The 14,629-nt window shown below is 62.3% G+C and overlaps 1 protein-coding gene across 5 annotated transcripts in view; it reads left to right on the forward strand.

The window, feature by feature from the left end:
* Positions 1–5,772: 5,772 nt before the first annotated feature.
* The window catches only part of CACNA1B (calcium voltage-gated channel subunit alpha1 B), a 197,337-nt gene continuing 188,480 nt past the window's right edge, over positions 5,773–14,629 (forward strand). For 4 of the 5 annotated variants that reach the window (XM_085002321.1, XM_085002329.1, XM_085002334.1 and 1 more), the window contains exons 1-3: positions 5,773–6,226; positions 7,189–7,295; positions 11,001–11,140. In XM_085002321.1, the coding sequence (XP_084858447.1) occupies positions 5,944–6,226; positions 7,189–7,295; positions 11,001–11,140 (530 nt within the window). In that variant the 5' untranslated portion in view covers positions 5,773–5,943. Of the gene's footprint in view, positions 6,228–7,188; positions 7,296–11,000; positions 11,141–14,629 lie in introns of all 5 variants that reach the window. The other variant, XM_085002325.1, reaches the window with a different exon arrangement.

Here is a 14,629-nt window from a genome sequence, read left to right on the forward strand (position 1 = left end):
GGTTTGTGAAAGAATGAAGACGGGTCCCTCTCTACACCACCCCAAAACATTAACTCAAAATGAGTTAAAGACAAACGGAAGAGCAGAAACCCTAAAACTCCTAAAAGAAAACACAGGGAGAAGTTCCTTGACATTGGCCTTGGCAAAGATATTTGGGCTATGACACCAACAGCACAAGCAACAGAAGCAAAAATCAGCAAGAAGGACGAGATCAAACTCAAAAGCTTCTGCACAGCAAGGAAACCATCCACAAAATGAAAAGGCAGAGTCTGCACAGTCAGAGAAACATTTGTAAACCACCTGTCTGCTTAGGGGCTGATATCTCAATAGACAAGGAACCCATACGACTCGGTAGCAAAAAAACAAAACAACCCCCCCCCAAATAATCCAGTATCAAAGCAGGCAGAGGACCTGAACATTCTTCCGAAAAAGATGCGCACACAGCCCCCAAGTATGACAAGGTGCTCACCCTCATTGATCTTCAGAGGAGTGCAGATCCAAACCACCACGAAAGGGCGCGTTTGTCTCGTGGCAGTTGTCAGAAAGACGCGTGGCGCGGTGGTGCTGAGGGGCGGGGGAAGGGGACCCCGGGCACTGTTGGTGGGACTGTAAGCGGGTGCAGTGTCCATGGGCAGCATGTGGGGGTTCCTCGGGAAAGTGAAAACAGGACCGCCATAAGCTGCTGCAGTTTCACTCCTGGGTATTTATCCGAAGGATATGAAGTCAGGATCTCAGATCGGTACAGGCACCCCAACCCTGTTCACTGCAACATCACTCACAGCGGCCGCGTCGCGGTAACAACCTAAGTGTCCACTGGGGGACAAAGAGGCAGAGAAGGTGTGAGACACACACACAATGACACATGTGAAATATATCCAGCCACAAAAAAGAAGGCAGGCCCCCCGTTCCAGACAGCGTGGGGGCCTCGTGCTGAGGAGGCGGAGAGACAAGGGCCGTGTGTTCTCTTTGATGTCGTGTCTAAAGAAGCCCATCCCCGCAGCAGGGTGGCTGTCGGGGGCTGAGGCGTGGGGGAGACGGGAGAGGCCAGTCGAAGGCACAGCCCTGCAGTTATGAGACGAGCGAGTTTGTGAGCATAGATCTTAAGCCTTCTCCCCCCACCCCCCTAAGAGGTAAGTGTACCGGGAGCTGGGTGATGGGGGTGTGGCCTTCCCGTGGCCACCATGTCACAGTTTGTGCACATGTCACATCATCACACGGTCTGCGTCGATAGCGTCTCAGTAAAGCGGAGGGGAAGCGGGGAGGAGCGCCCTCGGGAGGTGCCAGTGGGCAAGGTGGGCAGAGCCCCCCACCCACCGGGATTGGGCCGGCCCAAGCTTTGAGGACCGTGCAGTCTGGTTCACTGTCATCGCCAGGCCTGCAGCGGGACCAGCTTGAGCCCCCCGAGGGACTTCCTGGGGGACAGTGGGTGACACCCGTCAGCCTGGCATGTGATGTTCTGCATTGGCCTCGCGGGGCATCCTGGGGGTTTGAGGTGGCGGGGACGGAATGAGGGGCCAGGGAGCCTGGCCAGGAAGGGAGGGTTGGCGCAGGAGACCCTGAGGTCATGGGTGGGGAGCAGGCGAACTGGAGGCTCAGAGAGACAAGAGTAGCGTCACTGGGGGGGCGAGGTCAGCCTCCGGTGCCAACTCCCGCCGCTCAGTCTCAGCCCCTGTGTCCCACCACAGCTCTCCAGTAAATTCTTTCCTGCCCCCTGGCGAACCTTCAAACCTGCCCCTCTCCTGGAACCTGCGGCCCCTCCTCACGCTCCGCTGTGACATTGTTTCAAGAGACAGGCCTCCCTCTCCCCTTAAGTGACCCACCAACCTCCTGCCTGCAGCGGACGGTCTCACGCCCTGCGCCCTCTTGCCCAGACCAGGCAACATGCCCTTCTGCTTGCATCAGCAACTTTTCTGTCTCTTGAGTCATTCTATCCAGCGTATGAAGTCCAATAACTTCCCCTTTCCTAGAAACCACACAAAACTTCCTCAGTGCGGTGTCTACGCTCCTGTTGCGGGAAAACCCAACAATCCGTGTGCCTCCGCCGCATGCACTCCCTCGGGGAACTCCCCATGCGCCATCCTCTGTAACCCACTCTGCTCAGACCGTTTCCCGCGCCTCTGTGGAAACGGCCTTTGTCCAGATAACGGGCCGAGGGTGGACTGCTGGCCCTCATCCCTCTGCATCTGCTGGCAGAGGACTGTGACTGCTCTGGACACGTGCTCCTCCGTGGCCCTGAGTCGCTGCCCTCCCACCCCAACCCCCGGCTGCCGCTTCTGCTTTCATCTACTCGGTTCTTGCTGAGTGCCCCCGGGGCCTGTTCTGTCTACACTTACCTCCTCAGTGACGATGCCTTGATTCAGTCAGGGGCTGGCAGGGTGGCACGTTCGAAGGGACGGTCTACCACGAGCTGGCAGGGTGCAGTGAAGCCTCTGGGGAGAGGGGACTGGCTTTGGCACCACTCTTGGGCCTGCAGGAGCAGGGGTGGGAGCAGCAACCGGAACCCGGAGAGAGGCAAAGGGTGGTCAGGGTGTCTGGAGGAGCGGGACCCCGGCAGAGGCTCACAGGCCACCCTGGCAGGTCAGCCGGGGGGCAGCGGGGAAGAAGGAGCCTGCGGGTACTCTCCTTCCTGCACTGGCACTCGCCGTTGGCCAAGCAGAACCCAGAGCCAGAGGTCAAGGGAATGAGCCGTGTGGTCCCGAGGCCCGGCAGGACCTGGCAGGCCTTGCTGGGGACAGGCCACTCCTGTGCTCCCCGCCTCTCGTTTGTAGAAAAGCTTTAGCCTCTTAGGCTTCCCTAGTATCGAAGAGAAACTTTATTCAGAGAAGTGAGAAAGAGCAGACACGCAGGAAACTGTCGAGCGGGTCAAACGACAGTGTCTAGGACCTTTAGTTCCTGCCTCGAGGGCTGTGGACAACATCCCGAGCTGTGCCCTTGAGTCGTTTTGCAGATACTCAAACCACCGACACACAGAGGCAGCTCGCTGCGCGCTCACCACCAGCAGGTAGACCCCAGACAGGCTGGAACCAGAAGGCTGGTGACAGTGATTCCCAAAATAGCACTTGGTTGCCTCCACACCGGGATGTGCGGAGCTGCTCATGCACCGGCCACCCCTCGCTTTGCCGTCAGCCCCCCCCTGAAAGCCCTCCGGGAGTTCCGGCCTCTCGAGGGTGCGCTGCCCCCTCTCCTTGTGGTCCCCGTGTTCGATGCCTTTGCTGTGAATGCTGTGCTTTTCTTCATTACGACTCTGTGTCACCAGGTGGGCTTCACTGCGTGTGGCCACACGGACCCAAGTTAGGTTTGGTCATGTCCTCAGGTCAACGCATGGCACAGAGCAGGGTGGGGAGGGTGGGAGAGGGGGGCCTGAAATAGGCGCGTGGCTTCCGGATTCATGGCTCCAGCCCCGACCTTTCCTCTGGGCTCCCCTCGGGATCTCCAGCTGCCTGCTCTCCATCTCCATTCCTTTTTCTTTTTTTCTTTTGTCTTTTGGTCTCTTTAGGGCCACACCCGTGGCATACGGAGGTTCCCAGGCCAGAGGATGAATTGGAGCTGTAGCTGCCAGCCTGCACCACAGCCAGAGCAAACTTAAGATCTGAGCCACATCTGCGACCTACACCATGGCTCATGGCCACGCCAGGTCTTGAACCACTGAGCAGGGCCAGGGATTGAACCTGCGTCCTCATGGATGCCAGTCAGGCTCGTTACCTGCTGAGCCGCGACCGGAACCCTCCATCTCCATTTCTAAGTTAGAGAGAATCCTGTGAGCAGCAGGCTCTTCCCTGGCTCGTGTCTCAGTGTACTGTCAGTCAGGTTGTTTGGGTAAGAAACAAAGCCTGCATTTTTCTTTCTTTCACGTCTCACGGTGGACACGCCAGCTCTATAGCAGAGCCACCGAGCGTTGTGTCCCTTGTCCAAGTCCTATCACCTCTCAGGCTTCTGTTAAAATCTCCTACCTGGCTGCCTGTTTCTCGCTGTGACAGGCCTACCGGCAGCCTCCCTGCAGCCTTCCCCCCACTTACATGCTAAGAGAACCCTGATTTTGTTTGGCCCCACTGTTTGCCCACCTCAGTGGGTGATGGCCATCCTAGTCCTCTTTACCATGCACCCACTTCCCCAGCCTCTTGAAACCAGAAGTCGTACATGGCCCAGGTCTGCCTAACAGAGTTTAAAGAGAAATTTGCTGGGGAGCCTGTGAAAAACTTTTCCTTTGTTATAAAATGATATTATATGTTTATCTTTTAAAATGGATGGCCTCTTTATACCTTCCTATGTGAGATGGTGGTGTAAAGACATGATGCCTTGGGCCGTGGCAGGTACCTTGGGCCATGAGGCAGCAAGCATGAGGACAGACAATATGTGGTGACCACAGGTGGGAAGAGGAATGGAAAGAGTCTGTGTTCCTGAAACAGCACACTTTGTGACTTAGGTGAGGTTAAAACCTATTTTCTGGTCACTGACACTTGAGAATCAGGTTGCTTACCTCTGAAAACATCCTAGGTGATGCACCCGAGGTATCCTTGCCAAGTCTGTTCCCCACTCAGCAACCAGAGGGATCCTTTTAGACTGGGAGTCAGGTGACACCTCTCTGCTCAGAACTCTCCTCTGACTTCCCATCACACCAAGAACAGAAGCCAGAGCCCAGACCTGCATGGCCCCCGAGACTGTCAGCCCGGGGCCTCTGCTCTTGGTGTCCTATCTCAGTCTCCAACACGCAGAGCCACGTGGGGATCATTCCCGGGAAAAGTGGCTTCCCTGCCTGGGCGGTAGACCTGTGTCCTGTGGCTCTGTCTCCTCGTCGTGCTCTCACCGCTACCCAGTGCTGCGCTCCATACTGATTTTTCTCCATGTGCTGTGAAGGGTACCCTTGCCTCAATTCCTCTGTCGCTGATTTGTGGAAGGCTTCTTACCTTCATGTTGTGAGGGCCAGATGAGATATTGTTTGGGAATCTTGCACAAAGTAAACATTTGCAGTTCCTTGTGCAAGAATGTCTGCCTCATGAAGGCAGAGCTGGGAGCCTAGGGCTTGGTAGAGACGCTGGCTGGCTGGCTGGCTGGAAATAGCACATGACAAGCTCTCTGTAAATATTCATTTATTGGAGGAATGGTGAAACGCATTGAGGATTTGGAGCTCATTCAGTGTGTTGATGGGAAGGTCTAGGATGTGATGGAGGGCGGAGGGGCCCCAGGACAGGGCTGTGCATCCTGAAAACCCGACACCAGGAAGTTGAAAGTATCCTTTATACTGAGGTCGAAGACCCCAAAAGGATGGCCGGAGAGGGCCCGGAGCCAACATTTTCTTGGACGAGGCCAGTGGTCCGCGGCGAGGGGGCGGGGGAGTTGGCGACATGGCCGCTGGGAGGCGTGAGGTGTGGAAAGAAACGTGGGCACCTGGGGCCTAACCCTCCCCGCTTTGGGTCACAGCGTCTCGCCTCTGGGGATGCCTCCTGGGGCGGGGAGCTCTGCACGGCTCTGCACGGCGGCCGGCCGTCGAGGACTCCGGGCCCCGCCCAGCTCCTGGCCTCCGCCGCCTAGTTCAGCATCTGGCCAGCGCCTGGCCCAGGCCGAGGCGGCACGCCCGGAGGGCGCACGCTCACCACTCCCGCCCAGCCCGGCACGGTCGGGAGGACCCGGGGGCCAGGGCGCAGCCCTGAGGGCCCGCGGCTGGACCCGGCAGAGGGGACAGGGCGGGGGCGGCCGGCTGGGGGCGGGGCGGGCGGGATCCGGGCGGGCGGGGCGGACGCGGATTGGCTGGGCATCGCCACGTGACGGGCCCCTTATAGGGCGTGGTGCGGGCGGCGGAGTCGGGTGCGGCGGCAGCCAGCCGGGCGAGGTCCGGTGTGGTCCCGCGGCTCCGCGGCTGCTCCTCTCTGAGCGCCAGGCGCGTCCCGCGCCTTCCCATCCCCGCGGAGCCGCTGGGCCCAGGGATGCGCGCAGCGCCCGGGAACCATGGTCCGCTTCGGGGACGAGCTGGGCGGCCGCTATGGGGGCGCCGGCGGCGGCGAGCGGGCCCGGGGCGGCGGGGCCAGCGGGGCGGGCGGCCCCGGCCCGGGGGGTCTGCAGCCGGGCCAGAGGGTCCTCTACAAGCAGTCGATCGCGCAGCGCGCGCGGACCATGGCGCTCTACAACCCCATCCCGGTCAAGCAGAACTGCTTCACCGTCAACCGCTCGCTCTTCGTCTTCAGCGAGGACAACGTCGTCCGCAAATACGCCAAGCGCATCACCGAGTGGCCATATCCTGCCGGGGGCTGGGCCGGGCGGGGGCTGGGGCCGCCCGAGGTCGCGGGGACAGGGACCGGCTCGGCGCGCGGCGTCCACGCCCCGCCGGGTCTGGGAGGGGCGGCCTGGGCGGGGGGCTGGGGCGGGGGCCGGTCGCGAGCGGCGCCCAGTGGCCATCTTTCCCGGGGTTGGAGGAGGGTGCGCCCTGGGGAGAGGCGCATCGGGTCGTCGCGGCGAGGAGGGGGCGGGGCGGCGCTCCGGGCTCTCTCCGCGCGCGGCGTGTGCGTGTTTGTGTGTGTGTGTGTGTGTGTGTGTGTGTGGTCGTGGCGGCGGCTGCTGCGGGAGCGGGGTGGACGCTGGGCGGAGCCCCCTGCCCCTGGGCTCGTCCCTTCGCTCAGCCCGTCTGGGTGCAGAGCGCGCGGCCAGCCTGGAGGGCACCCGAGGGCGAATCGGTGTCTGTGTAGGTGTGAGCACCCGGGGGACGCGAGCCCGTGCGCGCGCCTGGCTGCAGGTGCCTGCGTGTGAGCGGGCATTGCATGAACCCGGTGCTGCGCGTGCGTGCGTTTGGGACTCTCGGTACATGTATGTTCACGTGCCTGTGTAGGTACATGTGGCTACGTGTGTCGGTAGGTAGGAGTGTGCGCCTGCGCGCGGTCCTTCCTTCAGCCTCGAGCTGGGGGCGCTCAGCCCCCTCCCTCGGGGCGCGGGAGCCGGGCGGAGCCGCGGAGGAGGCGCTGTCCGCGGTGCTGACGGCCACCGGGACTTGCTGAGCGGCTGGCGGCTGAGACTGCGGAGGCGTCCCTCGCGGCAGCCCGGGAGGATGAGGGCGGGAAGGGCGGGGTGGGCTCCGGCCCCGGTCCTTCTCAGCCCCTCTGGAGGTCGCCTGGCCAAGGCTGCTGCACTGCGCGCTTTCGGCCTTGGCCTCCTCGGCTCTCCTTTCCTTTGGCGCCTCCTGGGCAGTCCTTAACCCACGCACTCCGTTTGAGTACATGATTCTGGCCACCATCATCGCCAACTGTATCGTGCTGGCCCTGGAGCAGCACCTCCCTGATGGAGACAAGACGCCCATGTCCGAGCGGCTGGTGAGTGCCATGGCGGCGGGCCCCCAGGGCGGGGCGTGGGGTGGCGGCAGCTTGTCTGATTTCAGGACCCTGTGACTGGGCACAGCACCCCGGGGCAGGGTGGTCCTTCAGGGGAGGAAAGGGGGAGACCTGAGCAGCTAACTCCTCTCTCAGGGGCTGGGAGGAGTTGAGTAGCCAGCTCAGTCCTTGGTGGGGAAGGTGGCCTGAGAGAGGCCATTTTGGCCAGGGCCACTAGCCACCCCTACACCCAGCCAGTCCACGTGGTGGCTGACCTGACACTCAGAGCCTAGTGACTGAAGACACTCAGAGCCAGAGTGAGGTGTGGAAGGGGTACTCCTGGCGGCCTGGGCTCTGGGGGTCAGGCTTTACAAGTCCGCAGAGCTGTGATAGCCTCGGGGCGCCGCGGTGCGGGCCTGGGTCTAGGAACCGCCAGCCTCTCCTGCAGAGTTGTCTTCTCTGGTCCTACGTGGAATTCCTGCCCTGTGGGGCTACTCCTTCCCAGGCTTTCTTCCCAAACCTCACCAATGGCTTTCACCCACTCCTGCCAGGAACTCTGTAGACCCCCGTAGTGTCCCTTGTTGAAGTACAGGGCCCGTGGGAGCCAGGGTGCCGAGTCAGGGCTTCTGGAGGGGCTAGGCCGGAGGGCAGGGTGGTGCTTGAGGAGGTGAGCCCCATTTCAGGGGTGTCGCCCTAGCCCCCAGCCATCCCTGGTGCCCTAGCCCCTTTGCTTGGGCTTGATGTGGGCTCCCAGGGGCTGGAAAGACTGAGCTTCAGAGCAGAAGGAAGGAAAAGCAGGTGCAGGGATTGGAGAGGGAGCCTGGGGCTTGGCCAGAGAGCTGTCAGCGGTCCTGACGTCCCAGAGGGGAAGCCACTTCTGGACACCCTGGGCATCCGGAGGCCAGCCCTTCCCCACGCCCGGCAAGGTACTGGCTCTGCCCAACTTCTCTCCCTAACTCAGTGGAGATGAGCACTGAGAGGCAGGGCCAGTTCGGTGGTGGGTGTGGGCTGGGAACTCCAGGCCAAGGGGCAGGGAAGGGAGACAGGATTGGGCTTCCCCGAGTGCCCTCAGCGGGGTGGGCACCACTAGAAAGCAAGGAAGTGATAGCCAGGAGATGGGGAATCTCACAGAACAGTCATTTCTCCAGGCGCGAGGAAGGCCAGGAGGGGTTTCTGTTGTGGGGGTCGGGGGAGGAGGAGTGCGAAGGGCAGCAGCACAGCCCCCACCAGGCACAGGGGTGTAGTTGCTGTGTGTGACTCTTGCCTAGGTGTGGAGCCGGACACGGTCTCTGGCCTTCGCTGGGCCCCAGCTTCCTTCTGGTGTTGTGGGCTCTTGCCTGCTGGGTGCTGGTGTGGGTGGCCACTCTGGAGGCTGGAGAAGGGGGCGGGAGTGAGAGGAGGCCGGGGTTTCAGGCAGGAAGCCTTGAATGCCAAGCCACAGGGCGTGGTCACAGCTCTAAGGAGGGCCAGTGGGGGCATGGTTGGGTGCAGAGAGGGCGCAGGGGGCAGGGGCGCAGGGTACAAGCAGTCGGGCTCAAGCCCTGTGCCTGCTGGGCAGCAGGCTTGCGTAGGCCAGCCACGTGTCTGGCCACTTCTGAGCTCCTGCCTCTCAGGTGAGGACGGGTTCGCTTTGTGGTGGCATGAGGGGGTCTGTCTGCTTCTTGGGGTTGGGGCCTGAGCTACTGGGAGAAGGAGCAGAATCCACCCCCCGTGGAGGCCCCAGCAGCCCTCACGTGATCCCAGTCCTGAGGCTTAGGTCTGGAGGCCTCTAGGACGGCTCTGGCCTGGAGGTTGGTGCGGCTGAGGGGGGCTGTGTGGCGCAGGAGCAACTGGGGGGCCTCCACAGCTTCCTGTCTCCAGGGACTCCCCCTCCCACCCGCCCATCAGCTTGCCTTGTGGCTTTCAGCTGGGCCCTGGCTTGAGGTCTCACCCCTCCCCCAACCCTGCCTTCAGGCCAGAGTGGTCAGGGGTGGGGCTGGGGGGGGAGAGCTCTGAGAGGAGGGCTCTGGGGAGGGGCTCCGCCCCATCTCCCGGTCCGGGCCTGCTCTTCTTCTGTCTTTCTAGAGGTTTCTGTGAACGTGTACTTACCGGGCCCAGCTGTTAACCCAGGCAGGTGGTCAGCAGCCTCTTTTCTCCAACTAAAGCAGACTGATCCTCCGGGGCTGATCCTTGTCCTGAGTCAGCATTGGGGGTAGGATGGGGGTGGGGCTGGGCCCTGATGGACGCTCTGCTGCCTGGGCCCCCGGGGGCGGCGGCTTCTGCCACACGCTGCTGCCTGTGGGCTGTGGGCCTGGGGCCAGGCTGAGGCTGCACCAGGTCGGATAGGAGAGTCCTGGAGGGCCAGGCTTCTTGGGGAGGAAGGCACAGGCTGCTGGTCCTGGGTGCGAACTGGCAGCATCCACAGGGAGCCACCCCTCCCCTGCGGCCCCGGTGGCCAGTCCCCAGACCCTGCAGCCTGATCCCTCTCTGGCAGAGCCGCCTCTGAGGGGGCGAGTCCTCCTGTGGTTCTTGGAGTCTGGGGGCAGCAGCCTGGGAGTGCAGTGTCTGTGGTCTGTCTCCAGGATGTTTCCCTTGCTGACCACCCCCGTGTCCCCTTGGTCCACCTCCTGGGACTCACCAGCCCAGAGGCTCTGTCTGCCCCCCGCCCCCAGCGTGCCATGCGTGTGTCCCCCTGGGTCCAGGTGCGCACAGCCCATCCCCACCTGGCTCAGCACCAGAGGGGCTTGGCCCTGTCGGTTCTCTGTCAGCTGGTTAAGGAGACGCAGCCCGAGGGGCAGGAAAGGAGCAGCATCTGTCTGGCCCGTTCTTTTTGCTCACAGTGTTCCCTCCACCTGGAATTCCTTTCCTGGCTGCCTAGCTGGATGCCTCACTCTCCAGAGGCTCTCCGAGGCCAGCCCTACTTGCTTCTACCGAGATGGATGTGCTTTTCTTTTCTTTTGGTCTTTTTAGGGCTGCACCTGTAGCATATGGAGGTTCCCAGGCTAGGGGTCGAATTGGAGCTGTAGCCACCAGCCTACATCTCAGCCACGGCAACGCAGAATCCCAACCGTGTCTGTGACCTACGCCCCAGCTCACGGCAACGCCGGATCCTTAACCCTCTGAGCAAGGCCAGGGATCGAACCCGCAACCTCATGGTTCCTAGTCGGATTCGTCAACCGCTGCCCCACGACGGAAACTCCCAGGATGTGTTTTGATTATGCAGAAGATGTGTGTTGAGTGAGCCAGTGGGTCCTGGGTTGTGCTCTAGGCAGGGGTTAGAGCCCAGGGTCAGACCCAGGTCACCTGTGGGTTGCAATCTGGCTCGTTTTCAACAAGCTGTGAGTCTCTAGCCCAGTTCCTTGACCTCTCTGTAACTCAGTTGCCTTTGGATGGGGAGACAGTGGTGCTTAATGGGCACGGGGGCCATAAGCAGGACCACGCTGGCGATGGCAGGGAAGCGCGCGGATGCCGTTGTCATCACAGCTGCTTCCCCTGCTGCAGGGCTTCTGGGAACCGAAGCCCTGCCCTGTTGCGATTGGATGTTGCCGGCCATGGTGACAGGGCCCCAGGACCCTTAGGGGAACTCGGCAGAGAGCAAAGAGGCCGGGGAGGGAAGCGCCAGAGTCTGTGGGTGTCCTGGCCGGGTCAGGTTCGGAGCTGGGGGGCGTGTGGGGTCCCCGGCTGCCGTGCCCTGGGCTGTGGTGACTCTTGCTCTGTGCTTCTCCTCAGGACGACACGGAGCCCTATTTCATCGGCATTTTCTGCTTCGAGGCCGGGATCAAGATCATCGCGCTGGGCTTCGTCCTGCACAAGGGTTCCTACCTGCGGAACGGCTGGAATGTCATGGACTTTGTGGTGGTCCTCACAGGGTGGGTGCCGGGCCCAGGGTGCCCTGTGCGTGGGCGGGGCAGACGGCGGTGTCCCTGCCGGCGGCCCTGACTGCGCAGTGGCCCTTCAGGGTAGGTGCTGGTGGGATGGGCGGCCTTTCTCCCCAGGAAGTGCCTGGGCTGTGGTCTTTGCTGAGGGCCCTTGGTGCTGCTTGGTCCTAGGGCGCGGCTCGTGTGCAGAGCTGCTGGTGCTCAGGGCCCCAGGGCTGGTGGCGTGGGGCGGGGGTGGGGCCTGGGCTCCAACCTTGCCTCTGTCGACCCGTGATCTGGGGGCGCCTCTGTGCGCCGAGTCTCCTGCCTGAAGGCTTTGCCTCCCCCACCCTGTCCTTCTCACATAGGCCCTGTTAACTGCCAGCTTGTGGCTCCCAAACAACCCAGAGTTCCAGAAGGTCCACGTGGGGTGGGCTGGGGTGGACTGTGGGCGGAACACGCTGCTCTTTGTCACGGGGCCCAGCCTTCAGTGCCGCAGCCCTTCCATGTGCGTGACGGGTCCTTCAGGGCATCTGCCCTGTTTCTCTGGCCAGTGGGCTGAGGCTGGCGCTGAGCATCTCTGGGGGGTGAGGATCTGGGGAGTTTGCTCCACCGACTCCGTTTGCACAGCCCACGTCCCAGAGGCGCTGTGCCAGGAGACCGTGGGCCTCCGCCTGGGGCCTGGGGCTCTGGGGAGGCTTGGAGCCCCGCTGTGGTCCAGAGCCCTCCTTCCAAGGGAGAGGGGGCTGTGGCCGGGGCCACCACCCTCGTGCTGCTTCTGCTCAGGTGAGGATGTGTGTGGAGGTGGGTTGGGCTGAAGGCAGAGGAGTGAGCGGGGACCGGGGAGGCCCCAGGACTGGGCCGCAGCCTCTGCAGGGCCCCGCACGTGAGGATGACGGCTTGGCTAAATGGCCTCTGGGCTCCTGATTGAGGCCCTTGGGGCGGGCCCCCTGCAGCACCTGCCCTGTCCTGGCGGGCTGCTCCCCTGTCTGCTCCACTTCTGGTGGCTTGGCCCCAGCAGTGCCTGGGCCTGCCTGGCATGGGCCAGAATTGAAGTGGCCTTGCCTTCAGAGGGGCCCTCCCCGGAGAGGTGACGGAGGTGCCCGTGGGTCCTGCCTCAGCTTTCTGCTCGGTCTCTGGCCTGTGGCACCAGCGAGTCACGGTCACCAGCTTTGATGGGATGGGTGCCTTGGAAATTGGGTATGAGAGGTTTTCTGGACAGCTCTCTGGTTTGGCTCCATTTCTGTGATGACTGAGAAGGGAAGGGGCTGGGTAGACCTCTGTCAGGAGCTTGCGGTGGGGGCGGCACAGGGGTTCCTACAGGAAGCCCTCTGAGGTCCACGGTGTTGCTGGTGGGGTCTGGGGTGAGCGTGGCCCCCCCGATGGCAGGGCGCTCCCACGGTCCAGTGGGCACCGTGTGGGCCGTCGAGGAGCGTTAGGGGCTGTTTACATTTCTCTTTCCCTCTGGACGGGAGTCCCTCAGGATGAGAGCGGCGTCTTAGTTTTCAGGGCATCTCCAGAGCCTAGTCTGGGGCCCCCGGGAGGGCCAGGGAGCGTCTGCTGCAGGAATGGTTATTGAAGCATCGGGTGCTCTGTGCTCGGCCACATGGGGGCTGGGGGGTGGGGGCCCCCCCGCCTCTGGGGCACTGTCCGCGGTGCTGAGCATTTGGGCTGCTGGAGGCAAGGGGGAGGCACCCTGGCTCTTCCACCAAGCAAGTTCTGATTCCAGGTCCAGGGAGTCCAGTCGCTCCGTGAGGAGGGTGGCTGCTCTCCTTTGCCTGGTGACCACACCCCTGGGCTCGAGAGAGAACAGGCCGGGCCACCTTTCCTGGAGGCCCAGCAAGAGGCACCCAGGGCCTGAGAGCCTAACGCTGCCCCAGAGATCCTGCGCTCTGTCCGGCTCCCTCCCCTGTTCATCCACGCCCCTCGCCTCTGCTCACGTGTCGTCCCCTCCGTCCCCTCCGTGTGCCTCTCCCTCCGCACCCTCGCTGTCTCTGTCCCCTCCCTGTCTCTCTGCCACCTCCTCTTCCCGTCCCTGTCTCTCCCTGTCTTACTCTCTTGGGCTCTGTCTCTCCATTTCAACCCTTGCTGCCTCTCTGACTTTTTATCCCTCTTCACCTTCTCTGTCTCTGGGTTTCTCTCCCTCTCGACGACGTCTCTGTGTCGCTTTTTCTCTCTCATTCTTCGTCTGTCTCTTCCTCTTCACCTGTTCTGTGTCTCTCGTCTGGGTTATGGAGTCTCTGCAGGAGGAGGGCTGAGAGTTGGCACCGACCGTTTCCAGGCTCCTTCTCTCTGCACTTTATCCCCAGAGGTGGTGCTGGGCTGGGAGGGGAGCCCCCATCTGGGGAGAGGGCCATCTGTGGCCCACGGGGCTCACACGCTGCCCAGTCACATGGGAAACCTGCTCTGTTGCTCCTGCTGGCAGCACCCAGGGCCTCGTGAACCTGTGTGTGTGTGTGGGCACACATGTACCTGTGTGTGTGTGTGTGTTTGCGCGCGCGTGCGCGCCCATGTGTGCATGTGGGCGCATGATGGAGGGAGGCCCTGGACCATTTTGGGGTGAGTGCTGGCCTGTGGGGAGTTCAAGGAGGAATCCTACCTGTAACCCCTCCTGGGCCGAGGCCCCGTGGGTAGCCAGGAGGGGTGTGATTCCTCATTACTTTGTTGTTTTTAATTAGGGTTTACTTAATTGGTGCTCAGAGGGCTGGAGGCCGTGGCGGGGAGGGGCTGGGGAGGCCCTGTTGCCTGGTGAAACGCGACCCACTCCCAGAGGCCAGCTGGGCTCCCTTCTGGCTTCTGAGGCCAGCATGCTGGTCCTGGGAGGTGCCGGATGGGACCAGGGCCCCACCCTGCATCGGGGAAGCCTCATAGCCGCATATGCTCACCTGTAAACTAAGCCTGGCACACACTTGGCATTGGGATGGGCCACAGCCTCTAGGCCTGGCCATGGAGCAAGCCGAGGCGCTGTCCTACCTGCCATCCCTGCCTCCTGTCACTCCCCCACCCATTCGTCACTCCTCAGTCCCTCAGTTGTTCACAACTGGTGAGCCTTCTAAATGCTGAGGACACAGCAGCGGACCAGACCCCTGGGCCCCTGCCCTGTGCGCCGTGTTCTTGGGGACCAAGCCTCCCCAGGCCTGCTGCTCCTTCAGTGCCTGGCCAGGGCGCGTCTCTACCTGGGCCATTCACTGTGCATCGCGGGGCCAGGGCAGGTGCACAGAGACCACTCCTTGCACGAAAGTGCCGTGCCTTGTTTTCCTGTGTGGCCTGGGAGGCTGGGACGTGGTGTAGGGTGGTCGGAGAAGGCTCAGTTAGACAGTGACTTTGGAAGAAGCAGAGGGGCCATCCAGGTGTTCGGGGAGAGGTCATGGCTGGAGGCTTCAGTGCCAGGACACAGGTGTGTCCAGGGCCTTTAGCGCGCGAGCCCAGTCGGGGTCCTGTAGGGAGTGGGGACTTCGGAGGAGAAGCCGCCCGTGACGGAGCCCAGACCTGATGTGCTGG

The sequence above is a fragment of the Sus scrofa genome, chromosome 1 (assembly GCF_054392235.1).
Source record: "Sus scrofa isolate SSC_HxYL_T2T_F1_AM1 chromosome 1, Sscrofa_HxYL_maternal_Yorkshire_Landrace_v2.0, whole genome shotgun sequence".
Lineage (NCBI taxonomy): Eukaryota > Metazoa > Chordata > Mammalia > Artiodactyla > Suidae > Sus > Sus scrofa.